Here is a 26513-nt window from a genome sequence, read left to right on the forward strand (position 1 = left end):
CCCTACAAGAGCCCAGCCCCGGGCGGGGCGCGGCCACTCCGCAGCGGGGCCATGGCCGGGCAGCGCCGCTGAGCCAGGTACGGGGGGGGGCACCCCAAAAAACCCCCCCGGGACCCCCCAAAAAACCTCCCGGGACCCCCCCGGACCCCCCCCGGGACAACCCAAAAAATCCCCAAAAAACGGGGGCTTCTGGGGGGGGGTCGAGGGGTTTTGGGGAGTTTTTGAGGGGATTTGGGGTCTTTTTTTGGGGGGGGGTATTTTTTTGGGGGGGGTTGGGGGTTTTGGGGTCTTTTTGGGTCTTTTTGGGGTCCTTTTTGGGGGGTTTGGGTCTTTTTGGGGGGTTTCGGGCACTTTGGGGGCTTGTTTGGGGTCTTTTTGGGGGTTTGGGGTCTTTTTTGGGGGGAGTTGGGGTAATTTTTAGGGGCTTTGGGTCCTTTTGGGGGGGTTTTGGGTGTTTTTTGGGGGTTTGGGCTCTTTTTGATCTTTTTTTGGTAGTTTTTGGGGCGGGGGGGGCTCGAGGTCCTTTTGGGGCGGTTTCGGCCACTTCGGGGCTTGTTTTGGGGCTGTTTCGTCGCTTTTTTTGCGCCGTTTCCCCATCCCGTGGGGGGGGATTTTAGGACCCCCCCCCCCTTTACCCCCCCCTCCCCTTTTACCCCCCCCTCGTGTCCCTTCTCCCCCCCCCCCCCCCGTGGGCGTCCCACGCGTGTCCCTTTTTTTTTAGGGGGGGGGGCTCGGATTTTTTTAGGGGGGGGCCCAGATTTTTTTTGGGGGGGGGTCCCGGCCCCTCCCTGCCCCCCCCCCGCGGTCACGCGCGGTTCGGGAGCGCGCAGGGCGTGGCCCCCCCCCCCTTTCCCCCCCCCCCCCCCCCCCGTGTCCCGTTGGCGCCGCCGCGCCCAGCCCGGGGGGGGGGGGGCCCACGCGTGTCCCCCCCCCACACCCACGGGGGGGCTTTATTTAATGGGGGGGGGCCCGAATAGGAGGGGACCCCCCATAACCCCCCCCCCCATAGGAACTTTGGGGCTGCCCCACACATTTCTCTGTGCCCCCCCCCGTGTCCGTGACCCCCCCCCCCGTGTTCGTGGGTGACCCCCCCACACCCCGGGGGGGGCTCTGTGGGGTGGGGGGGGGTTGGGGGGGGCGTGGGGGGGTCCCGGCTCTGCCCCACACATTTTTGTCCCCCCCCCCACGTGCTCGCTATGGGGCAGGGTGGGGCTGCCCCCCCCCCTCTATGGGACTGCCCCCCCCCACACTTATAGGGCTGCCCCCCCCCATTCTATGGGGCTGCCCCCCCACTTTGCTATGGGGCTGCCCCCCCCCCCATGGGTACCCCCCCCATTTCTGTGGGTCCCCCCCCCAAAACTTTTCTATGGGTCCCCCCCATGGGTCCCCCCCCATAGGACTCCCCCCCCCATGGCTCTGCCCCCCCCCATTCTGTGGGACCCCCCCCACTTTCTCCGGGTCCCCCCCCCCTTTTCTATGGGGCTGCCCCCCCCCATGTGTCTGCCCCCCCCCATTTGCTATGGGGCTGCCCCACACCTCCGTGACCCCCCCCCGTAGGACTCCCCCCCCCATGTCTCCCCCCTCTATGGGTGTCCCCCCCCATTCCATAGGGCTGCCCCATGCCCCCCCATGGCTGTGCCCCCCCCATGAGTGTCCCCCCCATGGGTGTCCCCCCCCCATTCCATGGGGCTGCCCCCCCCCATGTCTCTGTGCCCCCCCCATGTGTCTGCCCCCCCATTCCATGCCCCCCCCTTTTCTATAGGGCTGCCCCATGCCCCCCCCATGCCCCCCCCCCCCATGGGCCCCCCCTTTTTTGGGTGTCCCCCCCCCATGTCTCTGTGCCCCCCCCATGTGTCTGCCCCCCCCCCCACTTTTCTATGGGGCTGCCCCCCCCATGGGTCCCCCCCCATGGCTCTGCCCCCCCATGGGTGTCCCCCCCCCCCCCATTCCATGGGGCTGCCCCTCCCCCCCCCCTCCTGCCCCCCCCCCGCCCCCCCCCTGCCCCCCCCCGGCGCCGCGGTGGCCCCGGGGCTGAGCCGGTGCCGGCGGAACCGGTCGGGGAGCGGCGGGGGCGGGGCCGGTCCGACCGGTACCGGGGGGGGGGGGGGCGGGGGGGGCCGGGGGGGGTGGGGCTGGGGGGGGGGGGGCATTGACTTGACCCAACCCCCCCCCACCCCCCCCCACCCCATCAGACTCAGCAGCTTCTGGTGGCCCCAGGGTGCTGGGGGGGGCGCAAAGGTGAGGGGGGGGCCCTTGGGTGCTGGGGGGGTCCCAAGGGTGCTGGGGGGGGGTAAAGGTGATGGGGGGGGCGTTTGGGTGCTGGGGGGGCCCTTGGGTGCCGTGGGTACCAGGGGGGTCCCAAGGGTGCTGGGGGGGGTAAAGGTGATGGGGGGGGCACTTGGGTGCTGGGGGTGCTGGGGGGGGTCCCAAGGTTGCTAGGGGGGCCCTTGGTGCTGGGGGTGCTGGGGGGGCCCAAGGGTGCATGGTGGGGCTGGGGCAGCCTTTGGGTGCTGGGGGTGTCCCAAGGGTGCTGGGGGTCCCTTGGGTGCTGGAGGGGTGCCGTGGGTGTTGGGGGGGACCCTTAGGTGCTGGAGGGGTCCTATGGGTGCTGGAGGGGCCCTTGGGTGCTGGGGGAAGCCAAAGGTGCTGGGGGGTCCCAAGGGTGCTGGGGATGCCGTGGGTCCCATGGGTGCCCCCCCGGGTGCCGGGAATCCTGTGGGTGCCCCACCTCGTTCCGTGGCTCCCATGGGTGCCCCACCTCGTGCCGTGCGTCTCGTGGGTGCCGTGGGTGCTGTGGGTGCCCCACCCAGTGCCGTGGGTGCTGTTCGGGGTCCCTGTGGGGGTGCCGTGAGTCCCATGGGTGCTGTGGGTCCCATGGGTGCTGGGGGTGCTCCCCCCCTGGTGTCGTGGGTGCCCCACCTCGTGCTGTGGGTCCCATGGGTGCCGTGGGTCCCATGGGTGCTGGGGGTGCCGTGGGTGCTGTTTGGTGTCCTGTGGGGTGTCGTGGGTGCCTTGGGTGCTGTGGGTGCCCCACCCAGTGCCGTAGGTCCTGTGGGTCCCATGGGTGCCCCCCCCGGTGCTGTGGGTCCCATGGGTGCCCCACCCGGTGCCGTGGGTCCCATGGGTGCCCCTCTTGGTCCCATGGGTGCCGTGGGTCCCACAGCCCACCCAGCGCTGCTGTGGGTGCCGTGGGTCCCATGGGTGCCCCACCAGGTGCTGGGGGTGCCGTGGGTGCCCCACCCGGTGCCGTGGGTCCCATGGGTGCTGTGGGTCCCATGGGTGCTGTGGGTCCCATGGGTGCTGTGGATCCCATGGGTGCCCCACCCGGTGCCGTGGGTCCCGTGGGTGCTGGGGGTGCCCCACCCGGTGCCGTGGGTGCTGTTTGGGGTGCCGTGGGTGCCCCACCTCGAGCCGTCCGTCCCGTGGGTGCCGTGGGTGCCCCACCCGGTGCCGCCGGTCCTGTGGATCCCATGGGTGCCCCACCCGGTGCCGTGGGTCCCATGGGTGCCGTGGGCGCCCCACCCGCGGTGCCGTGGGTGCTGTGGGTCCTGCAGCCCACGTGGTGCTGCCGTGGGTGCCGTGGGTCCCGTGGGTGCTGCTGTGGGTGCCCCACCTCGTGCCGTGGGTCCCATGGGTGCTGTGGGTCCCATGGGTGCCCCCCCAGTGCCGTGGGTGCTGTTTGGGGTCCTTTGGGGTGCTGTGGGTCCCATGGGTGCCCCACTCGGTCCCGTGGGTCCCATGGGTGCCCCCCCAGTGCATGGGTCCCATGGGTGCCCCACCTTATTCCATGGGTCCTATGGGTGCCGTGGGTCCCAAGGGTGTCCCCCTGCTGCCATGGGTCCCATAGGTGCCGTGGGTCCCATGGGTGCTGGGGGTCCTGTGGGTGCCCCACCCGGTGCCGTGGGTCCCATGGGTGCTGTGGGTCCCATGGGTGCCCCCCCGGTGCTGTAGGTCCCATGGGTGCCCCACTCGGTCCCATGGGTCCCATGGGTGCCCCCCCCAGTGCCGTGGGTCCCATGGGTGCCCCCTGGTGCCGGGAGTTCCGTGGGTGCCCCACCTTGTTCGATGGGTGCCATGAGTGCCGTGGGTCCCATGGGTGCCCCCCCCATGCTGAGGGTCCCATGGGTGCTCCCCCCCCGAGTCACCCATTGGTGCTGGGGTGACATCGGGGGGGGGGGGGGGAACGGGACACCCATAGGGTGACCCTGGGGGGGGGGGCACCCAGGGGACACCGTGGGGGGGGCACCCAAGGGACACCGGGGGGGGGCCCAGGGCTAAAAATAGGGGCGGGGGCAGCACGTGGGGCCCCCAAAATAGCAGCAGCTGCCGCGTGCCCGCCAGGTGCCCCCCCCCGGGCCCCCCCCACCCCACCCAGGGCATGGGGATATTTGGGGGGGGGGCTCCTTAATTTTAGGGGGGGGTCCCTGAATTTGGGAGAGGGGGCTCCTGAATTTGGGGGGGCTCCTTAATTGGGGGGGGGGTCCTGAATTGGTGGGGGTGCTCTTTAATTTTGGGGGGGGGGTCCTTAATTTGGGGGAGGTGGCTCCTTAATTTGGGGGGGGGGGCTGCTGAATTTGGGTGGGGGCTCCTGAATTTGGGGAGGGGGCTTTTGGTGCTGCTGGGGGGGGGGGAGCACCCTTGGGTGCTCCCCGCCGGGGCGGAGGCCGAGGAGGAGGAGGAGGAGGAGGAGGCCGAAGGCTCCCCCCGGGGGGGGGGGGGGCTCTGAGTCAGCCCCGGCTCCGCGCCCAGCCCGCGGGGCCTCGCCCTGACTCACAAACCAGTTGGGCCTCCCAGTGCCTCCCAGTCCCTCCCAGTGCCTCCCACAGCCTCCGGGAGCCTCCCTCAGCCTCTGCAGCCTCCCAGTGCTTCCCAGTGCCTCCCAGTGCTTCCCAGTCCCTCCCAGTGCCTCCCAGTGCCTCTGCATCTTCCCAGTGCCTCCCAGTCTCTCCCAGTGCTTCCCAGAGCCTCCCAGTGCCTTTGCAGCCTCCCAGAGCTTCCCTCAGCCTCCCAGTGCCTCCCAGTCCCTCCCAGTTCCTCCCGCAGCCTCCCAGTGCCTCCCAGTGCCTCTGCAGCCTCCCAGTGCTTCCCAGTGCCTCCCAGTCCCTCCCAGTGCCTCCCAGTGCCTCCGCAGCCCGTCCGCGGGGGCGGCCTCCACCCCCGAGGCTTTGCGGCCGCGGAAAAGGGGAAATTAAAAGAAAGAAACCCAAAAACGGCCCCCCCAAAAAAACCCCAAAGCCTCCTCCCCGGCCTCGGCTTCCCCTTTCGGTGCCCCCCCCGCTGGGAGGTTTTGGGGTTATTTTGTTGGTTTTTGGGTTTTTTCCTTTTTTGTTTTTTTTCCCCTTTTTCCCCTTTTTTCCTTTTTCCCCCTTTTTCCTCCTTTTTTCCCCTTTTTCCCTTTTTTTCCTTTTTTTTCCCTTTTTTTCCCTTTTTTCCCTTTTTTTCCCTTTTCCCTCTTTTCCCTTTTTCCCCTTTTTCCCTTTTTCCCTTATTTTTCCACTCTGCCTGGAGCTTGCAGGGAACAGAGCAGGGGCCTCACCTCTCTTTTTTTTTTGAGGATGAATCTCTTTTTTTGGCCTTTTTTTGAGGACAACAGCGGGTGCGAGCCCACTGAGCGCCCATGGGTGGCCATGGGGTGATGATGATGATGATGGTCACGGGGGTGATGATGATGAAGGTCATGGTAGCCATGGGGGGGGGATGATGATGATGGTGGTGGTGAAGGTGAAGGTGATGGTGATGAAGGTCATGGTGGCCATGGTAGGGGCGATGATGATGATGATGATGATTGATGATGATGATGGTCATGGGGGTGATGATGATGAAGGTCATGGTAGCCATGGGGGGAGGGGATGATGATGATGGTGAAGGTGATGGTGATGAAGGTCATGGTGGCCATGGTGGGGGTGATGATGATGATGATGATGATGGTCCTGATGGTGATGGTCATGGTGGCCATGGTAGGGGTGGTGATGATGATGATGGTCATGGTGGTGATGAAGGTCATGGTGGCCATGGTAGGGGTGATGATGATGATGATGGTCATGGTGGTGATGAAGGTCATGGTAGCCATGGTGGGGGTGGTGATGATGATGATGGTCATGGGGGTGATGATGATGATGGTGGTGGTGCTGGTGCTGGTGGGGCTAGTGATGGTGGTGATGGTGGTCATGGTGATGAAGGCCATGACGACGATGGCCATGCTGGTGATGGTGATGATGGTGGCCATGGGGTGGTGATGAAGGTCATGGTGGCCATGGTGGGGGTGATGATGATGATGGTTGTGATGGTGCTGGTGGTGCTGGTGCTGGTGGGGCTAGTGATGGTGATGATGGTGATGAAGGTGGCCATGGTGGCCATGGGGTGATGATGATGGTCGTGGTGATGAAGGCCATGGCGATGATGATGGCCATGCTGGTGCTGGTGATGATGGTGACGATGTCATCGATGACACTGGTGGTACTGGTGCTGATGGTGCTGGTGGCGATGTTGATAACGATGGCGGTGATGATGATGGCACTGATGACATCAGTGACGGTGATACTGGTGATACTGGTGTTAATGGTACCGATGGCGATGTTGATAACGATGATGGTGATGATGATGATATTAATGATATCGATGATGGTGATACTGGTGATACTGGTGCCGATGGTGCCCATGGTGATGTTGATAACGATGGTGATGATGATGATGATATTAATGATATTGATAACGGCCATATTGGTGATACCGGTGCCGATGGCAATGTTGATAACGATGGTGATGATGATGATATTAATGATATCGATGATGGTGATACTGGTGATACTGGTGCTGATGGTGCCCATGGTGATGTTGATAATGATGATGTTGATGATATTGATGACATTGATGATGGTGATATTGGTGATACCGGTGCCAACGCTAATGTTAATAACGATGGTGCTGATAACGATGATATTAATGATATTGATAACGGCAATATTGGTGATACCGATGGTGATGTTGATAAGGATGGTGCTGATAACGCTGACGCCGATGGCGTTGCTAACGCTGGCCTTGCTGCCGATGATGATGATGACGGTGCTCCTCGTTGGCAGTGAGGGGCCTTCCATTGGCCCAACCCATGGTGCCCCCACCCGTTCCTGCGCCGCCATCCCCCCAAAACCCCCCAAATCCCCCCAAAACCGGGGGGGTGACGGGGCCCTCTCCTCTTGCTCCACCAGGGACACGAAGGGACCCGAAGGCCGCCGAGAGGCCCGCGAGCGAAGGGTTGAGGGATCCGGCCAGGAGCGGCATCCCAACGAGGTGAGCGGGACACGGGGGGGGGCTTCAGCTCTTCATCCTCTCGGCCCCCTCCTCCTCCTCCTCATCCTCCTCATCCTCATCCTCCTCCTCCCGCCCCGCAGATGGAGATGGAGGAGGAGACCCGGGAGATCCTCCTGCCCAACTGGCAGGGCAGCGGCTCCCACGGCATCACCATCGACCAGACGGACGACGGCGTCTTCGTCAAGCAAGTGCAGCAGAACTCCCCCGCCGCCAAGATGGGCGTCGTGAAGGAAGGTGCCGTGCCGGGAAACGGTCTTGTTTCTATTTTTTTTTTGGGGGGAAAAAAAATACAGGTTTTTGGTCGGGCCCTTCGCAAGGTGTAGGGGTTGAAGGCGAAGGGGACGTTTTGGGGGGGGTCTCAGCCCTGTCCGAGTGCTCAAAGCGCTCCTTTCGCAAGGTGGGGATGGAAGGGGGCGTTTTTTGGGGGGGATGAGGGGGGTCTCGCCCCCTTCCAACCCTCTCTCGGCCCTTGCAGGGGACCAGATCGTGAGCGCCACGGTCTACTTCGACAACCTGCAGTCGGGCGAGGTGGCGCAGCTGCTCAACAGCATGGGGCACCACACGGTGGGGCTGCGCCTGCAACGCAAGGGGGACCGCTCGCCGCTGCCGGGGCAGTCCTGGGCGCACGAGGCCTTCGGGGCCGGAGGCGCGGAGGTGGTCTTGGTGAGTGCCGTGGCACGGGGCGAGGCCGGGAGGATGTGGCGGTGGTGGGGGTGGCGTTGGTGGTGGTTGTGGTGGTGATGGTGGTGGTGGCGGTGGTGGTGGTGGTGGTGGCGTTGGTGGTGATGATGATGATGGTTGTGGTGGTGATGGTGATGGTGGCGGTGGTGGTGGCGGTGGTGGTGATGGTGGTGTTGGCATTGTTGATGTTGGTGGTGATGGCGGTGGTGTTGGTGGTGGCGTTGGTGGCGTTGGTGGTGGCAGTGGTGGTGGTGATGGCGTTGGCGTTGACGGGGGTCTCTCGGTTGGCAGAGCGGGGACGACGAGGAGTACCGGCGGATCTACACGACGAAGATCAAGCCCCGGTTGAGGTCGGAGGAGACGGTGGAGACGGAGTGCGGCGGGACGCAGAGCAGAACCATCACGGTCACCAGGAAGGTCACGGCCTACACCGTGGACGTGGGCGGGCGCGACGGGGCCGGAGACATCAACGTGGTGGGCCCGGACTTCAAGGTCCGCATCCCGGGCCAGGCTCCGTCCCCCACCCTGGACTGGAGCACGGGGCTCAAAGGGGCATCTCCGGGGGCTTCCTGCTCCTCCGGGGGCCCCCAGCAGCTGGACGTCCACCTCGGCGAGGTCGGGAAGCACCCAAGGACTCAGATGGACTTGAAGCTGCCGGGGAGCCGCCTTCCTGCTGGAGAAACTGGAAAAGCTGTTACGGTGGAGCTGCCGGGGCCTGGGCTTGATGCGAACGGACAGATGGGAGGCCCGGAGGCAGGTTTGCACCTCAAAGGCCCTGGGATGGAGGGGAAAATGGAGGGGAAAATGCACGTTTCTGGCGTGGACGGCCAATTCCACGGAGGGATCAAAGCGCCCGGCCTGGACGTCTCCTTGCCCGCCACCGAAGGTCCAGCGGGCGACGCCGGAACGGTGGGGAAAGTCAAGATTCCCGTGTTGAAAATGCCCAAATTTGGGTTCGCTGCTGCAGGGCCCGGCCTCGAGGCCAACGTAGACGTCGGCGCGCCCTCGGCCAACGTAGACGTCGGAGGCGGCCACGTCAAAATGCCGCACGTGGCCCTCCCGAAATTCACCGCAGAAGGGTCCGCCGTGGAGGTGGGGAAGGTGGGGCCCTGCCAGGTAGACGTCGGCGCTCCTGGGGTGGCTGTCAAAGGAGAGTGGGCAGGCCCGATGTTCAAAAAGTCCGAAACGCCCCAAATTTCTCTGTCGGACGTGAACCTGAACCTGAAAGGCCCCCACGTGAAGGGAGATCTGGGTGTCGCGGTAGAAGGGGACGCCAAAGGACTTGGCTCTGTCACGAAGGGGCTCAAGGTGGACGTGAAGGGTCCTGGCGCTGAATTTGGAAGCCCAGAAGGTTACTTGAAAGGGCCCGGCATATCGGCGCCTTCCAAGGTGTCGATGCCCGATGTGGACATTAACGTGAAGGGACCCAAACTCAAAGGAGAAATGGACGTTTCTGTCCCCAAAATAGGTGGCCACTTGAAAGGGCCTCAGTTTGGTGTTGAAGGCCCCAAGTTGGGAATGGACGTGCCCGACATCGATGTCAAAGGCCCCAAAGTGAAGATGCCGGAGGTGCACGTCAAGGCCCCCCAGGTCTCCATGCCCGACGTTGACTTGAACCTGAAAGGCCCCAAAGTGAAAGGGGACCTGGATGTTTCCGTCCCAAAACTGGAAGGAGAGCTCAAAGGCCCCGGACTTGACATTAAAGCCCCCGGAGTTGACATCAAAGCCCCTGGACTCGACATCAAAGCCCCTGGACTTGACATCAAAGGCCCTGGTCTTGATGTCAAAGCCCCCGGACTTGACATCAAAGGCCCCAAAGTTGACATTGAAGCACCAGACGTGGACATTCACGGCCCAGAAGGTAAACTGAAGATGCCCAAACTGAAAATGCCCAAGTTTGGGGTGCCCGGCCTGAAGGGAGAGGTCCCAGACGTCGACGTGTCGCTTCCAAAGGGCGAGGTGGACATTTCTGCTCCCAAAGTTGATATTGACGTGCCATGCGTGGACATCAAAGGCCCAGAAGGAAAAGTGAAGGGCCCCAAGGTGAAGATGCCCGAAATGCACTTCAAGACCCCCCAGATCTCCATGCCTGACATCGACTTGAACCTGAAAGGCCCCAAAGTGAAAGGAGATGTGGATGTTTCCGTCCCAAAACTGGAAGGAGAGCTCAAAGCCCCCGGACTTGATGTCAAAGCCCCTGGACTTGACATCAAAGGCCCTGGTCTTGACATCAAAGCCCCCGGACTTGACATCAAAGGCCCCAAAGTTGACATTGAAGCACCAGACGTGGACATCCATGGCCCAGAAGGTAAACTGAAAATGCCCAAACTGAAAATGCCCAAGTTTGGGGTGCCCGGCCTGAAGGGAGAGGTTCCAGACGTCGACGTGTCACTTCCAAAGGGCGAGGTGGACATTTCTGCTCCCAAGGTAGACATCAACATGCCAAGCGTAGACATTGAGGGGCCAGAAGGAAAAGTGAAGGGCCCCAAGGTGAAGATGCCCGAGATGCACATCACAGCACCCAAGGTCTCCCTGCCAGATGTGGATCTGAACCTCAAAGGCCCCAAAGTGAAGGGTGACGTGGATGTTTCCATCCCCACGATGGGTGCTGATCTGAAGGGTCCCGAATTACACCTCAAAGGCCCCAAGGTCGACATTGAAGCACCAGACGTGGACGTCCACGGCCCAGAAGGTAAACTGAAGATGCCCAAACTGAAAATGCCCAAGTTTGGGGTGCCCGGCCTGAAGGGAGAGGTCCCAGACGTCGACGTGTCACTTCCAAAGGGCGAGGTGGACATTTCTGCTCCCAAAGTTGATATTGACGTGCCAAGCGTGGACATCAAAGGCCCAGAAGGAAAAGTGAAGGGTCCCAAGGTGAAGATGCCCGAAATGCACTTCAAGACCCCCCAGATCTCCATGCCTGACATCGATTTGAACCTGAAAGGCCCCAAAGTGAAAGGAGATGTGGATGTTTCCGTCCCAAAACTGGAAGGAGAGCTCAAAGCCCCTGGACTCGACATCAAAGCCCCTGGACTTGATGTCAAAGCCCCCGGACTTGACATCAAAGCCCCCAAAGTTGACATTGAAGCACCAGACGTGGACATTCACGGCCCAGAAGGTAAACTGAAAATGCCCAAACTGAAAATGCCCAAGTTTGGGGTGCCCGGCCTGAAGGGAGAGGTCCCAGATGTCGACGTGTCGCTTCCAAAGGGCGAGGTGGACATTTCTGCTCCCAAAGTTGATATTTCTGGTCCCAAGGTAGATATTTCTGCTCCCAAGGTAGATATCAACATGCCAAATGTGGACATTGAGGGGCCAGAAGGAAAAGGAAAAGGTCTCAAGTTTAAGATGCCGGAACTAAACGTTCAGACACCAAAACTCTCCATGCCAGATGTAGATCTTAGCTTGAAGGGCCCCAAACTGAAAGGAGATGTGGATATTTCTGGTCCGAAGGTCTCTGGAGACCTCAGGGGACCCAAAATAGATGTGGAAGGGCCCAAAGTGGATGTTGATATGCCGGAGGTTGAGTTGGAATGTCCGGAAGGGAAAATTAAAGGCCCCAAATTTAAGATGCCAAAGCTGAATATCAAGGGACCAAAAATATCCAAGCCGGACGTAGATCTGAACGTAAAGGGACCTAAAATAAAGGGAGAGGTGGATGTTTCTGCTCCAAAGATAGAGGGTGACTTGAAAGAGCCTGGCATTAATATTAAGGGTCCGAGCGTAAACGTCGAGGTCCCAGATGTCAACCTGGAGTGTCCAGAAGCCAAACTAAAAACGCCCAAGATGAAATTGCCTCATTTTAACGTGTCCGGCCCGAAATTAGAGGGCGCCGACATCGATGTAAACTTGCCAAAAGGAGACATAGATATTTCAGGGCCAGAGGCAGATATCGAAATGCCAGACGTGGAGGTTGGGGGGCCGGAAGGAAAATGGAAGGGGCCCAAATTCAGGATGCCAAAGCTGAACATCAAAACACCTAAAATATCCATGCCTGATGTAGATCTGAACCTGAAGGGACCCAAAGTGAAAGGAGAAATGGATATTGCAGCTCCGAAGATAGAAGGAGATCTGAAAGGGCCAGAAATAGACATTAAAGGACCTAAAGTAGATGTTGAGGTCCCCACTGTTGACGTGGAGGGTCCCGAAGGGAAGCTGAAAGGTCCCAAATTCAAGATGCCGGATATCAAGACAACCAAGATCTCCATGCCTGACGTGGACATTAACCTGAAAGGCCCCAAAATGAAAGGTGACGTTGACGTCTCAGCTCCGAAGCTGGAAGGGGAGCTGAAGGGCCCAGATGTTGACATTAAAGGCCCCAAAGTGGACATTGACAAACCAGATGTGGATGTTCATGGTCCTGAGGGAAAATTCAAGATGCCCAAGTTCAAAATGCCCAAGTTTGGCATGCCGGGCTTCAAAGCAGAAGGCCCTGAGGTGGACGTGAACCTGCCCAAAGGAGAATTTGATGTTTCTGGCCCAAAGGTGGACATTGAAGGTCCGGAGGTGGACATAGGGGTGCCAGAAGGGAAGGTGAAGGGCCCCAAGTTCAAGATGCCTGAAATGCACATCAAGACAACCAAGATCTCCATGCCTGACGTTGACTTGAACCTGAAGGGCCCCAAAGTGAAGGGAGATGTGGACGTGTCCATGCCTAAGCTGGAGGGTGAGCTGAAAGGCCCCGAGGTGAACATCAAGGGCCCCAAGGTGGACATTCAGGCTCCTGATGTGGACGTTCATGGTCCTGAGGGAAAATTCAAGATGCCCAAGTTCAAAATGCCCAAGTTCGGCATGCCAGGAGTGAAAGCAGAAGGCCCTGAGGTGGACGTGAACCTGCCCAAAGGAGAATTTGATGTTTCTGGCCCAAAGGTGGACATTGAAGGTCCGGAGGTGGACATTGAAGGTCCTGAGGGGAAGCTGAAGGGCCCCAAGTTCAAGATGCCCGAAATGCACATCAAGACGCCCAAAATCTCCATGCCTGACATTGATCTGAACCTGAAGGGCCCCAAAGTGAAGGGAGATGTGGATGTGTCTCTTCCCAAGGTGGAAGGAGAGCTGAAGGGCCCAGATGTTGACATTAAGGGCCCCAAACTGGACGTGGACCTTCCTGATGTTGAGTTGGAAGGCCCTGAGGGGAAACTGAAGGGCCCCAAGTTCAAGATGCCCGAAATGCACATCAAGGCACCCAAGTTCTCCATGCCTGACGTTGACTTCAATCTGAAGGGCCCCAAAGTGAAGGGAGATGTGGACGTGTCTCTCCCTAAAGTTGAAGGCGAGCTGAAAGGCCCTGAGGTGGATATTAAGGGCCCCAAGGTGGACATTGACGTCCCAGACGTGGATGTTCATGGTCCTGAGGGAAAATTCAAGATGCCCAAGTTCAAAATGCCCAAGTTTGGCATGCCAGGCTTCAAAGCAGAAGGCCCTGAGGTGGATGTGAACCTGCCCAAAGGAGAATTTGATGTTTCTGGCCCAAAGGTGGACATTGAAGGTCCGGAGGTGGACATTGAAGGTCCCGAGGGGAAGTTGAAGGGCCCCAAGTTCAAGATGCCCGAAATGCACATCAAGGCACCCAAAATCTCCATGCCTGACATCGATCTGAACTTGAAAGGCCCCAAAGTGAAGGGAGACGCGGACGTGTCTCTTCCCAAGGTGGAAGGCGACCTGAAGGGCCCTGAAATCGATATCAAAGGTCCCAAGGTCGATGTGGACCTTCCTGATGTTGAGCTGGAAGGCCCTGAGGGGAAGCTGAAGGGCCCCAAGTTCAAGATGCCCGACATGCACATCAAGGCACCCAAATTCTCCATGCCTGACGTTGATTTCAATCTGAAAGGCCCCAAAGTGAAAGGAGATGTGGATGTGTCTCTTCCCAAGGTGGAAGGTGAGCTGAAAGGCCCCGAAGTGGATATTAAAGGCCCCAAGGTGGACATTGATGTACCAGACGTGGACGTTCATGGTCCTGAAGGAAAATTCAAGATGCCCAAGTTCAAAATGCCCAAGTTCGGCATGCCGGGCTTCAAAGCAGAAGGCCCTGAGGTGGATGTGAACCTGCCAAAAGGAGATATTGATGTTTCTGTCCCGAAGATGGATATTGAGGCACCGAGTGTAGACATTGAAGGTCCTGAAGGGAAAGTTAAAGGTCCTAAATTTAAGATGCCTGAGATGCATTTCAACGTTCCTAAGATCTCCATGCCCGACATCGATTTGAACCTGAAAGGCCCAAAAGTGAAGGGGGGTGTTGATGTTTCTGTCCCGAAATTGGAGGGAGACTTGAAAGGACCCGACTTGAATATTAAAGGCCCAAAGTTGGATGTTGATGTTCCTGATGTTGACATTGAAGGTCCTGAGGGCAAATGGAAAGGACCCAAGATGAAAATGCCCGATATGCATATTAAGGCACCGAAATTTTCTATGCCTGATGTGGACCTCAACTTGAAAGGACCCAAAATGAAAGGAGAAATGGATGTTTCTGTACCGAAAATAGAAGGTGAATTGAAGGGGGCCGATCTGGAACTTAAAGGGCCCAAAGTGGACATAGAGGCCCCAGATATTGAACTCGAATGTCCAGAAGGAAAGCTGAAGGGTCCCAAATTTAAGATGCCCGACATGCATTTCAAAGCCCCCAAGATCTCCATGCCAGACTTTGATTTGAACCTGAAAGGCCCCAAAGTGAAGGGGGATGTGGATGTGTCTCTTCCCAAGGTAGAGGGAGACCTGAAAGGCCCAGAAGTTGACATCAAAGGCCCTAAACTTGATGTGGACCTCCCTGATGTTGACCTAGAGTGTCCAGAAGCAAAGGTGAAGGGCCCCAAGTTCAAGATGCCAGAAATGCACTTCAAGACGCCCAAAATCTCCATGCCTGACATCGATTTGAACCAGAAAGGCCCCAAAGTGAAGGGAGATGTGGACGTGTCTCTCCCCAAGGTGGAAGGCGACCTGAAGGGCCCTGAAATCGATATCAAAGGCCCTAAACTGGACATTGAAGCTCCTGACGTAGATATTGAAGTCCCAGAGGGGAAGCTGAAGGGCCCCAAATTTAAGATGCCCGACATGCATTTCAAAGCCCCCAAGATCTCCATGCCGGACTTTGATTTGAACCTGAAAGGCCCCAAAGTGAAGGGAGATGTGGATGTGTCTCTCCCCAAGGTGGAGGGTGACCTGAAAGGCCCAGAAGTTGACATCAAAGGTCCCAAGGTCAATGTGGACCTTCCTGACGTTGACCTAGAGTGTCCAGAAGCAAAGGTGAAGGGCCCCAAGTTCAAGATGCCAGAAATGCACTTCAAGACGCCCAAAATCTCCATGCCTGACATCGATTTGAACCTGAAAGGCCCCAAAGTGAAGGGAGATGTGGATGTTTCTGCTCCCAAGATTGAAGGTGACCTGAAAGGCCCCGAGATAGATATCAAAGGTCCTAAACTGGACATTGAAGCTCCTGATGTTGATATTGAGGTCCCAGAGGGGAAGATGAAAGGTCCCAAATTTAAGATGCCTGACATGCATTTTAAGGCTCCCAAGATCTCCATGCCAGACTTTGATCTGAACCTGAAAGGCCCCAAAGTGAAGGGAGACGTTGATGTTTCTGTTCCCAAGCTAGAAGGTGACCTGAAAGGGCCAGAAGTTAACGTAAAAGGTCCCAAAGTAGACATAGAGGCCCCAGATATTGAACTCGAATGTCCAGAAGGAAAGCTGAAGGGTCCCAAATTTAAGATGCCCGACATGCATTTCAAAGCCCCCAAGATCTCCATGCCGGACTTTGATCTGAACCTGAAAGGCCCCAAAGTGAAGGGGGATGTGGATGTGTCTCTTCCCAAGGTAGAGGGAGACCTGAAAGGCCCAGAAGTTGACATCAAAGGCCCTAAACTTGATGTGGACCTCCCTGATGTTGACCTAGAGTGTCCAGAAGCAAAGGTGAAGGGCCCCAAGTTCAAGATGCCAGAAATGCACTTCAAGACGCCCAAAATCTCCATGCCTGACATCGATTTGAACCTGAAAGGCCCCAAAGTGAAGGGAGATGTGGATGTTTCTGCTCCCAAGATTGAAGGTGACCTGAAAGGCCCCGAGATAGATATCAAAGGTCCTAAACTGGACATCGAAGCTCCTGACGTAGAGCTTGAAGTCCCAGAAGGGAAATTGAAGGGCCCCAAGTTCAAGATGCCCGACATGCATTTCAAAGCCCCCAAGATCTCCATGCCAGACTTTGATTTGAACCTGAAAAGCCCCAAAGTGAAGGGAGATGTGGATGTGTCTCTCCCCAAGGTGGAGGGTGATCTGAAAGGCCCAGATGTTGACATTAAAGGCCCGAAACTGGACGTGGACCTTCCTGATGTTGAGCTGGAAGGCCCTGAGGGGAAACTGAAGGGCCCCAAGTTCAAGATGCCCGAAATGCACATCAAGGCACCCAAATTCTCCATGCCTGACGTTGACTTCAATCTGAAAGGCCCCAAAGTGAAGGGAGATGTGGACGTGTCTCTCCCTAAAGTTGAAGGCGAGCTGAAAGGCCCTGAGGTGGATATTAAGGGCCCCAAGGTGGACATTGACATGCCAGATGTGGATGTTCATGGTCCTGAAGGAAAATTCAAGATGCCCAAGTTCAAAATGCCCAAGTTCGGCATGCCGGGCTTCAAAGCAGAAGGCCCTGAAGTGGACGTGAACCTGCCCAAAGGAGAATTTGATGTTTCTGGCCCAAAGGTGGACATTGAAGGTCCGGAGGTGGACATTGAAGGTCCCGAGGGGAAGTTGAAGGGCCCCAAGTTCAAGATGCCTGAAATGCACATCAAGACGCCCAAAATCTCCATGCCTGACATCGATCTGAACCTGAAGGGCCCCAAAGTGAAGGGAGACGTGGACGTGTCTCTTCCCAAGGTGGAGGGTGACTTGAAGGGCCCTGAAATCGATATCAAAGGCCCCAAAGTGGATGTGGACATTCCTGATGTTGAGCTGGAAGGCCCTGAAGGGAAGCTGAAGGGGCCCAAGTTCAAGATGCCCGACATGCACATCAAGGCTCCCAAATTCTCCATGCCTGACGTTGACTTCAATCTGAAGGGCCCCAAAGTGAAGGGAGATGTGGACGTGTCTCTCCCCAAGGTGGAAGGTGACCTGAAGGGCCCTGAAATCGATATCAAAGGTCCCAAGGTCGATGTGGACCTTCCTGATGTTGAGCTTGAAGGTCCCGAGGGTAAACTGAAGGGCCCCAAGTTCAAGATGCCCGAAATGCACATCAAGGCACCCAAATTCTCCATGCCTGATGTTGACTTCCATCTGAAGGGCCCCAAAGTGAAGGGAGACGTGGACGTATCTCTCCCCAAGGTGGAAGGTGAGCTGAAAGGCCCCGATGTGGACATCAAGGGCCCCAAAGTGGACATTGACATGCCAGATGTGGACGTTCATGGTCCTGAAGGAAAATTCAAGATTCCCAAGTTCAAAATGCCCAAGTTTGGGGTGCCCGGCTTCAAAGCAGAAGGCCCCGAAGTGGACGTGAACCTGCCCAAAGGAGAATTTGATGTTTCTGGCCCAAAGGTGGACATAGAATGTCCGGAGGTGGACATTGAAGGTCCCGAGGGAAAGCTGAAGGGCCCCAAGTTCAAGATGCCCGAAATGCACATCAAGACGCCCAAAATCTCCATGCCTGACATCGATCTGAACTTGAAAGGCCCCAAAGTGAAGGGAGATGTGGACGTGTCCCTTCCCAAGGTGGAAGGAGAGCTGAAGTGCCCAGATGTTGACATCAAAGGCCCTAAACTGGACGTGGACCTTCCTGACGTTGAGCTGGAAGGCCCTGAAGGAAAGTTGAAAGGCCCCAAGTTCAAGATGCCCGAAATGCACATCAAGGCGCCCAAGTTCTCCATGCCTGACGTTGACTTCAATCTGAAGGGCCCCAAAGTGAAGGGAGATGTGGACGTGTCTCTCCCCAAGGTGGAGGGTGACCTGAAGGGCCCTGAAATCGATATCAAAGGACCCAAGGTCGATGTGGACCTTCCTGATGTTGAGCTTGAAGGCCCTGAAGGGAAGATCAAAGGCCCCAAGTTCAAGATGCCCGACATGCACATCAAGGCACCCAAATTCTCCATGCCTGATGTTGACTTCCATCTGAAGGGCCCCAAAGTGAAGGGAGACGTTGACGTGTCTCTTCCCAAGGTGGAAGGTGAGCTGAAAGGCCCCGAGGTGGACATCAAGGGCCCCAAGGTGGACGTTGACGTACCAGATGTGGACCTTCATGGGCCAGAAGGTAAAATAAAAATGCCCAAGTTCAAAATGCCCAAGTTTGGGGTGCCCGGCCTCAAAGCAGAAGGCCCAGAGGTCGATGTGAACCTCCCGGAAGCTGATGTCTCTATTTCTGGTCCAAAGGTTGACATTAGTGTTCCTGATGTGGACATAGAAGGTCCAGAAGGAAAAATAAAGGGCCCTAAATTTAAGAAACCTGACATGCAATTCAATGTTCCTAAAATCTCCATGCCAGACATTGACCTTAATTTGAAAGGCCCTAAAGTGAAGGCTGATGTTGACCCTTCTGTTCCCAAAATTGAGGCTGAGCTGAAAGGTCCTAAGCTGGACATCAAAGGGCCAGAATTTGAGGCTGAGGCACCAAAGCTTGATATAGAAGGAAAGGGCAAAAAATCCAGGTTTAAGCTGCCTAAATTCGGCTTTTCTGGGCCTAAAGTGCAAGGCCCTGAGGTGGATGTAAAGCTTAAAAAGCCAGACGTTGAAATATCGGGTCCTAAAGTTGACGTTCAAGCTCCCGATGTTGATGTGCAGGCAAAATCGAAAGGCTCAAAGTTTAAAATGCCTTTCCTGAGTATTTCCTCACCTAAAGTTTCAATGCCAGACGTGGAGCTAAATCTGAAAGGGCACAAACTGAAAGGAGAGCTAGATCTCAGCAGCCCCAAGTTGGAAGGGGACCTGAAAGGCCCCGAGGTGGACATCAAGGGCCCCAAAGTCAACATCGAGGCACCCGATGTGGACATTCACGGTCCTGAAGGAAAACTCAAAATGCCCAAATTCAAAATGCCCAAATTTGGAGTGTCCGGGGTTAAGGCTGAGGGGCCAGAAGTGGACGTTAGCATTCCCAAGGGAGACCTGGATGTTTCGGGTCCCAAGGTGGACATTGAAGGTCCAGAGCTGGACATTGAAGGGCCGGAGGGGAAGTTGAAGGGGCCCCATTTCAAGATGCCTGAAATGCACATCAAGACCCCGAAAATCTCCATGCCCGACATCGATCTGAACCTGAAGGGCCCCAAAGTGAAGGGAGATGTGGACGTGTCCCTTCCCCAGGGAGATCTGAAGGGACCCGAGTTGCATTTGAAAGGTCCGAAAGTGGACGTGGAGGTTCCAGACGTTGACATTGAAGGTCCCAAAGGAAAGGTGAAAGGCCCCAAATTTAAAATGCCAGAAATGAACATCAAGGCTCCCAATATTTCCATGCCGGACTTTGACTTGAATTTGAAAGGTCCCAAGGTGAAGGGAGGCGTGGATGTCGATCTTTCCGTGCCAAAACTGGAAGGGGACTTGAGCGGGCCAGAAATTGATATCAAAGGGCCAAAGGTTGACATCAGCGCACCTGACCTGGAGGTGGAAGGGCCAGATGGAAAATGGAAAGGCCCCAAGTTTAAAATGCCTGAAATGAACATAAAGGCTCCCAAAATTTCCATGCCTGACACAAGCCTGAACCTCAAAGGTCCCAAGCTGAAAGGAGACATAGATGTCTCTGCTCCAAAGCTAGAAGGAGATTTTAAGGCTCCCGATATCAATGTTGAAGGTCCCAAAGTGGACATTGACATGCCAGACGTGGACATTCATGGCCCGGAGGGTAAACTCAAGATGCCCAAGTTCAAAATGCCCAAGTTCGGCATGCCGGGCTTCAAAGCAGAAGGCCCTGAGGTGGACGTGAACCTGCCCAAAGGAGAATTTGATGTTTCTGGCCCAAAGGTGGACATTGAAGGTCCTGAGGTGGACATTGAAGGTCCCGAGGGGAAGCTGAAGGGCCCCAAGTTCAAGATGCCCGAAATGCACATCAAGGCGCCCAAAATCTCCATGCCCGACATTGATCTGAACCTGAAGGGCCCCAAAGTGAAGGGAGATGTGGACGTGTCCCTTCCCAAGGTGGAAGGCGATTTGAAAGGAGTTGAGCTGGAAATGAAAGGACCCAAAATAGACGTAGATGTTCCTGATGTGGATATTGAAGGACCAGAAGGCAAGTGGAAAGGCCCCAAACTGAAGATGCCGGAGATGCACATTAAGGCACCCAAAATTTCCATGCCAGACTTTGATCTGAACCTGAAAGGCCCAAAAGTGAAGGGGGATGTGGACGTGTCTGTGCCGTCTGTGGAAGGTGACTTGAAAGGGCCGAAAGTTGATATTAAAGGTCCTGAGCTGGATGTTGACGCCCCAGATATCCATCTTGAGGGTCCAGAAGGGAAGTTGAAGGGTCCCAAATTTAAGATGCCCGACATGCATTTCAAAGCCCCCAAGATCTCCATGCCGGACTTTGATCTGAACCTGAAGGGTCCCAAAGTGAAGGGAGACGTTGACGTGTCCCTTCCCAAGGTGGAAGGCGACCTGAAGGGCCCTGAAATCGACATCAAAGGTCCCAAGGTCGATGTGGATCTTCCTGATGTAGAGCTCGAAGGCCCCGAAGGGAAGCTGAAGGGCCCCAAGTTCAAGATGCCCGAAATGCACATCAAGGCACCTAAAATTTCCATGCCTGACATTGATCTGAACCTAAAAGGCCCAAAAGTGAAGGGAGATGTGGACGTGTCTCTCCCCAAGGTGGAAGGCGACCTGAAAGGCCCAGATGTTGACATTAAAGGCCCTAAACTGGACGTGGACCTTCCTGACGTTGAGCTGGAAGGCCCTGAAGGGAAGTTGAAGGGTCCCAAATTCAAGATGCCCGAAATGCACATCAAGGCTCCCAAGTTCTCCATGCCTGACGTTGACTTCAATCTGAAGGGCCCCAAAGTGAAGGGAGATGTGGACGTGTCTCTCCCTAAAGTTGAAGGCGAGCTGAAAGGCCCCGAGGTAGACATCAAAGGCCCCAAGGTGGACATTCAGGCTCCTGATGTGGACGTTCATGGTCCTGAAGGAAAATTCAAGATGCCCAAATTCAAAATGCCCAAGTTCGGCATGCCGGGCTTCAAAGCAGAAGGCCCTGAGGTGGACGTGAACCTGCCCAAAGGAGAATTTGATGTTTCTGGCCCAAAGGTGGACATTGAAGGTCCGGAGGTGGACATTGAAGGTCCTGAGGGGAAGTTGAAGGGCCCCAAGTTCAAGATGCCTGAAATGCACATCAAGACGCCCAAAATCTCCATGCCTGACATCGATCTGAACCTGAAGGGCCCCAAAGTGAAGGGAGATGTGGACGTGTCTCTCCCCAAGGTGGAAGGTGACCTGAAGGGCCCTGAAATCGATATCAAAGGCCCCAAAGTGGACGTGGACCTTCCTGACGTTGAACTGGAAGGCCCTGAAGGGAAGTTGAAAGGCCCCAAGTTCAAGATGCCCGAAATGCACATCAAGGCTCCCAAGTTCTCCATGCCTGACGTTGACTTCAATCTGAAGGGCCCCAAAGTGAAGGGAGACGTGGACGTATCGCTTCCCAAGGTGGAAGGTGAGCTGAAAGGGCCAGAAGTTGACATCAAGGGCCCCAAAGTGGACATTGACGTACCAGATGTGGACGTTCATGGTCCTGAAGGAAAATTCAAGATGCCCAAGTTCAAAATGCCCAAGTTTGGCATGCCGGGCTTCAAAGCAGAAGGCCCTGAGGTGGACGTGAACCTCCCAAAAGGAGAATTTGATGTTTCTGGCCCAAAGGTGGACATAGAAGGTCCGGAGGTGGACATTGAAGGCCCTGAGGGGAAGTTGAAAGGCCCCAAGTTTAAGATGCCCGAAATGCACATCAAGACGCCCAAAATCTCCATGCCTGACGTTGACTTCAATCTGAAGGGCCCGAAGCTGAAGGGAGACGTGGAGGTTTCTGCACCTGATCTGGAAGGTCCCAAAGTTGAGATCGAGGCCCCTGACATCGACATCAAAGGCCCTGAGGGGAAGCTGAAAGGCCCCAAGTTCAAGATGCCAGAGATGCACATCAAGGCTCCTAAAATCTCCGCCCCAGACTTCGATCTGAACCTGAAAGGCCCCAAAGTCAAAGGTGACTTGGACATGTCGGCGCCAGGAGTGGAATGTGAGCTGAAAGGTCCCGAGGTCAGTGTGGGCACTCCAAAATTGGACATTGGGGCCCCCGATGTTGACATTGAGAGCCCGGAGGGTAAATTCAAGCTGCCCAAGTTCAAAATGCCGAAATTTTCCATGCCTGGCTTTAAAGGGGAGGGGGTGGATGTGGATGTGAACCTCCCGAAGGGAGATGTGGACATTTCGGGCCCCAGCCTAGAGGTGGAGGGTCCTGATCTCAGTGTGGATGGGAAGCTCAAAGGTCCCAAATTTGCGATGCCCGAAATGCATATTAAGGCTCCTAAGGTCTCCCTGCCCGATGTTGACTTAAACCTCAAGGGGCCTCAGCTGAAAGGGGACGTAGATATTTCTGGCCCCAAGCTTGAAGGTGATTTGAAAGCCCCCCAGATTGATGTGAAAGCCCCCAAAATAGAGCTCGATGCTCCCAGTGTGTCCATTGAAGGTCCGGAAGGGAAACTCAAAGGCCCGAAATTCAAGATGCCCGAAATGCACATCAAGGCGCCCAAGTTCTCCATGCCCGACGTTGACTTCAATCTGAAGGGCCCCAAAGTGAAGGGAGACGTGGACGTGTCTCTCCCCAAGGTGGAAGGGGACCTGCAGTGCCCGGACATTGACATCAAAGGCCCCAAATTGGACATCCAGGCACCCGACGTGAACATCGAAGGGCCAGACGGAAAAGTGAAAGGGCCCAAGATGAAGATGCCAGAAATGCACATCAAGACACCCCAGATCTCCATGCCAGAGATAGACCTGAACCTAAAGGGGCTGAAGCTGAAGGGCGATGCTGACATCCAGGGCCCGAAGCTGGAGGGAGGTTTGAAGGGTCCTGAGGTTGACATCAAGGGCCCCAAAGTCGATATCGAGTGCCCAGATGTTGACATTGAAGGTCCGGAGGGAAAACTGAAGATGCCTAAGATGAAGCTGCCCAAATTCGGCCTCAAAGGGGAAGGTCCTGACGTGGACGTGAACCTGCCCAAGGCAGAAGTTGACCTTTCGGGCCCCAAGGTAGACATCAGCGTCCCGGATGTGAGTATCGAAGGTCCGGAAGGCAAACTGAAAGGTCCTAAAGTGAAGATGCCAGAAATGCACATGAACATGCCTAAAATCTCCATGCCCGAGATCGATTTGAATTTGAAAGGCCACAAAACCAAGGGAGGCTTCGACCTTTCGGCCCCGAAGATAGAAGGCAACCTGAAGGGTCCCGACATTGACATCAAAGGGCCCGAATTGGGGATCAAAAGCCCTGAGGTCGATGTTGAGGGTCCCGACCTGAACATCGAAGGTCCGGAGGCCAATGTCAAACTTCACAAGTTTAAGAAGCCAAAGTTTGGGTTTGGGATGAAGAGCCCCAAGGCAGACGTCAAGGTCCCGGGGGCCGAGGTGGATTTCCCAGAGGCTGAGCTGAACGTGGAGTCGCCCGACATCAGCATCTCTGGAAAGGGCAAGAAGAGCAAGTTCAAGATGCCGAAACTTCACATGAGCGGCCCCAAAGTCAAAGGCAAGAAAGGCGGCTTTGAGGTGAACGCGCCCGGTGGAGAGCTGGACGCGAGCTTGAAGTCTCCCGACCTGGACGTGAGCGTGGCTGGCCCCGACGTGACGATAAAAGGGGACGCTGCGGTGAAGTCCCCCAAAGGGAAGAAGCCGATGTTTGGGAAGATCTCCTTCCCAGACGTTGAGTTTGATCTGAAATCGCACCGGTTCAGAGGGGACGCTTCCGTTACGGTCCCAGAAGTCGAAGGGAAACTCAAAGCGCCGGAGCTGGAGGTCAAAGGCCCGGGTCTCAACGTGGATGTGGAGGCTCCCGACGTGAACCTGAAGACACCGAAATTCAAACTTCCTGGCGGGGACTTGAAAATGGAAGGAGACCTGAAGGGCGCCAGCGTCGACGTTGCCGTTCCCTCCGTCTCGGTGCCAGACCTTGACCTCAACGTGAAAGGACCAAAAGGCAAAGTGGAAGTCGGCGTCCCCACGGCGGAACTGGGAGGTCCCGAGGGAAAGCTGAAGATGGGGAAAATGGGGCTCGGGGTGGACGTCCCCGATGCCAGCTTGGGTATCTCGGCCGGAGGCGTGGGAGGAAGCGTGAGCCTGCCGAGTGTTGATGCCAAGCTGAAAGGCCCGCATGTCTCCGGACCCGATTTTGATGGAAACCTGAAAGGACCAAAAATTAAGGGCGATCTGGGTGTCGAAGGGCCGAACGTCAGCCTGGGCGCACCGGACGTCAGCGTTGGAGGCTTTGGAGGAAAACTGAAGATGCCCAAACTCAAATCCCCGGACTTGGGCGTGAAGGGAGGCATCGAATGCTCCGTCCCGCAGCTGGAGGCAGATGTGAAAGCCCCGGGTGCAAATCTCCACCTTGGCGCCCCCGACATCGGTCTCAAAGGACCCTCGGTGGACGTTTCGGCCCCGGATCTCAATGTGAACCTGAAGGGAGGCCTCGACGTGAAGTCCCCCATCGCCTCGGTGGGGGCGGCAGAGGTTGGCTTTGAAGACCTGAGCGGCACCATCAAGCTCCCGTCCCTCAAACTCCCCCAGTTTGGTATTTCTGGCCCTGGAATCAACGGGGCGGATGCGGGCGTCAGCATCGAAGCCCCGCAGGTCCGAGGAGGGCTGAAGGGCTCGGGGGCCGGGTCGGAAGGAGCAGAGCTGGAATTGAAAGGGCCTCAAATTCAGCTGCAATCCCCCGGCGTTTCCTCGCCCGACGTCGACCTGAAGCTGAAAGGACCAAACATCAAGGAGCCCGGCGCCGGCCTCCACCTCGAGGGGCCGTCCTTGGACGTGTCTGCGCCCAAATTGAACATCAAGGGGCCGAAAATCAAAGGTGGCGCCGCCGTTGCCGGAGAGGCCAGCGTGGCTGGTGGCGGTGGTCTCCACCTTGCCGGCCCCAAGGTCACGGTGGGCGTCCCGCAGGGTAGCGCGGAGGGCAGCCTGGGGAAAGTGTCCTTCCCCAAGCTGCGCATGCCCAAATTCGTCTTTTCTGAGCCCGAAGTGAAGGGCAGGGAGGTGGGGGTGGACGTGGAGTTCCCCGGGGCCGACGTCAGCCTCCAGGAGCCCGAAGCGGAGGACGGCAAGGCCAAGAAGTCCAAGATCAAGATGCCCAAGTTCAACTTCTCCAAGGCCAAGGGGAAAAGCGCGGGGGGTGCGGGGTCCCCGGAGCTGCCGGCCCACGGGGTAGACCTGAAGGCCTCCAAGGCCAGCTTGGGCTCGGTGGAGGGGGACTTGGACGAGGGGACGACGGCCAAGGGCAAATTCTCCCTCTTCAAGAGCCGCAAGGCGCGCCACCGCTCCTCGTCCTTCAGCGACGACCGCTCGGCCCACTCCAGCCCCACGGGGACCCTGGAGATGGAAGGGGCCGCCAAAACCAAAGCCCCCAAGATGAAATTCGGGACGTTCGGCGGCATGGGCTCCAAGACGAAAGGCTCCTACGAGGTGACGGGGAGCGACGAGGAGGCCGCCAAGCCTTCGCGCCTCTCCTCCTCCTCCAGCACCGACAGCACCACCAAGATCGGGGTCCGCATGCCCTCGGTGGAGCTGACGGTGGCCAAGAGGAAGGAGTAGCGGCGTTGTAGATAGGCGCCCGTGTACATACGTCGCCCGCCCGGGGCTGTACATAGGTTTTGTAGCTTAACGACGCCTCCGACAGCAATTAAGGCCGGGCGGTGGACGGAGGCCGCCCGGCGCCGCGCGCTTCGCCCTTCACTATTTGATATTTCGAGCTATTTTGATAAAAAAAAAAAAAACAAAATGCCTATTTCCCTCCCAGGTTCTTTGCTCGTTCTCTTCAGTGTTTTGGTTCATGGAAACGTGTTTATTTTTTTATTTTATTATTTGTTTTTTTTTTTTTTTTGGCGGGGAGTTGGGTTTTTTTAGTTTTGTTTTCCGCTTCTTTTCGGGCTCGTCAGCGGGGGAGGAAGGGAAAAAAAAATAAAAAAAAATAAAAAAAACCAACGACGAGGCGATGGAAAAAAAAAAAAAACACAAGGAAAATAATCCCGTGGTTGGGTTGCGCAAAAGGGCGCCGGCATCGGGTAACAGGGGCTGGCCGCAGGGAAATGCCTCACGCGGCGGCCTCCGGGGGCGAATTTTTGTGTTAAATCCCAATTTCTGTTATTTTTTTTTTATTTTTTTTTTCTGTGGAATTCCTGGTTTTTGACAAGCGGAGGTTGGAGTTACAAAAGGGGGGGGGGGAAAGCAAAGGATTTAAAAAAGAATAATATAAAAAATAAAAAAAGGATAAAAAAGCAAAAAGTTTTTTAAAAAATATATATAAAAATAAAACCAACGCCCTTTCAGCACTTTATTGGGAAATTAACGGAGAATGTAAAATGCAAATAAAAAGTTTATTAACCGTG

The 26513-nt window shown here is 56.7% G+C and overlaps 2 protein-coding genes across 5 annotated transcripts; both read left to right on the top strand.

Moving 5' to 3' along the window:
* Positions 1 to 26513, top strand: AHNAK (AHNAK nucleoprotein). Of its 4 annotated transcripts, none has more exons than XM_068668542.1 (6): positions 1 to 77; positions 7206 to 7287; positions 7389 to 7542; positions 7784 to 7971; positions 8281 to 10155; positions 10219 to 26513. In XM_068668542.1, the coding sequence occupies exons 3-6, from the start codon at positions 7389 to 7391 to the stop codon at positions 25717 to 25719; spliced, it is 17718 nt and encodes a 5905-aa protein (XP_068524643.1). In that variant the 5' UTR covers positions 1 to 77; positions 7206 to 7287; the 3' UTR covers positions 25720 to 26513. The 4 variants fall into 4 exon arrangements, with proteins under 4 accessions (XP_068524643.1, XP_068524644.1, XP_068524642.1 ...); XM_068668543.1 differs by having other exon boundaries at positions 8281 to 9673; positions 9779 to 26513; XM_068668541.1 differs by having other exon boundaries at positions 8281 to 9666; positions 9709 to 26513.
* LOC137849064 (uncharacterized) lies at positions 5455 to 7291 on the top strand. The gene is made up of 4 exons (XM_068668544.1): positions 5455 to 5824; positions 6057 to 6218; positions 6341 to 7244; positions 7288 to 7291. The coding sequence occupies exons 1-4, from the start codon at positions 5698 to 5700 to the stop codon at positions 7289 to 7291; spliced, it is 1197 nt and encodes a 398-aa protein (XP_068524645.1). The 5' UTR covers positions 5455 to 5697.

The sequence above is a fragment of the Anas acuta genome, unplaced genomic scaffold (assembly GCF_963932015.1).
Source record: "Anas acuta unplaced genomic scaffold, bAnaAcu1.1 SCAFFOLD_344, whole genome shotgun sequence".
NCBI classification, from domain to species: Eukaryota; Metazoa; Chordata; class Aves; order Anseriformes; family Anatidae; genus Anas; species Anas acuta.

Coding starts and splice junctions, on each gene's coding strand:
- LOC137849064 (XM_068668544.1), top strand. CDS start 5,698: ATGATGATGATGGTGGTGGTGAAGGTGAAGGTGATGGTGATGAAGGTC. Junction 5,825..6,056: donor TGGGGGTGATGATGATGAAG/GTCATGGTAGCC, acceptor GTGGTGATGAAG/GTCATGGTAGCCATGGTGGG. Junction 6,219..6,340: donor TGCTGGTGATGGTGATGATG/GTGGCCATGGGG, acceptor ATGGTGATGAAG/GTGGCCATGGTGGCCATGGG.
- AHNAK (XM_068668540.1), top strand. CDS start 7,389: ATGGAGATGGAGGAGGAGACCCGGGAGATCCTCCTGCCCAACTGGCAG. Junction 7,543..7,783: donor GATGGGCGTCGTGAAGGAAG/GTGCCGTGCCGG, acceptor CGGCCCTTGCAG/GGGACCAGATCGTGAGCGCC. Junction 7,972..8,280: donor GAGGCGCGGAGGTGGTCTTG/GTGAGTGCCGTG, acceptor CTCGGTTGGCAG/AGCGGGGACGACGAGGAGTA.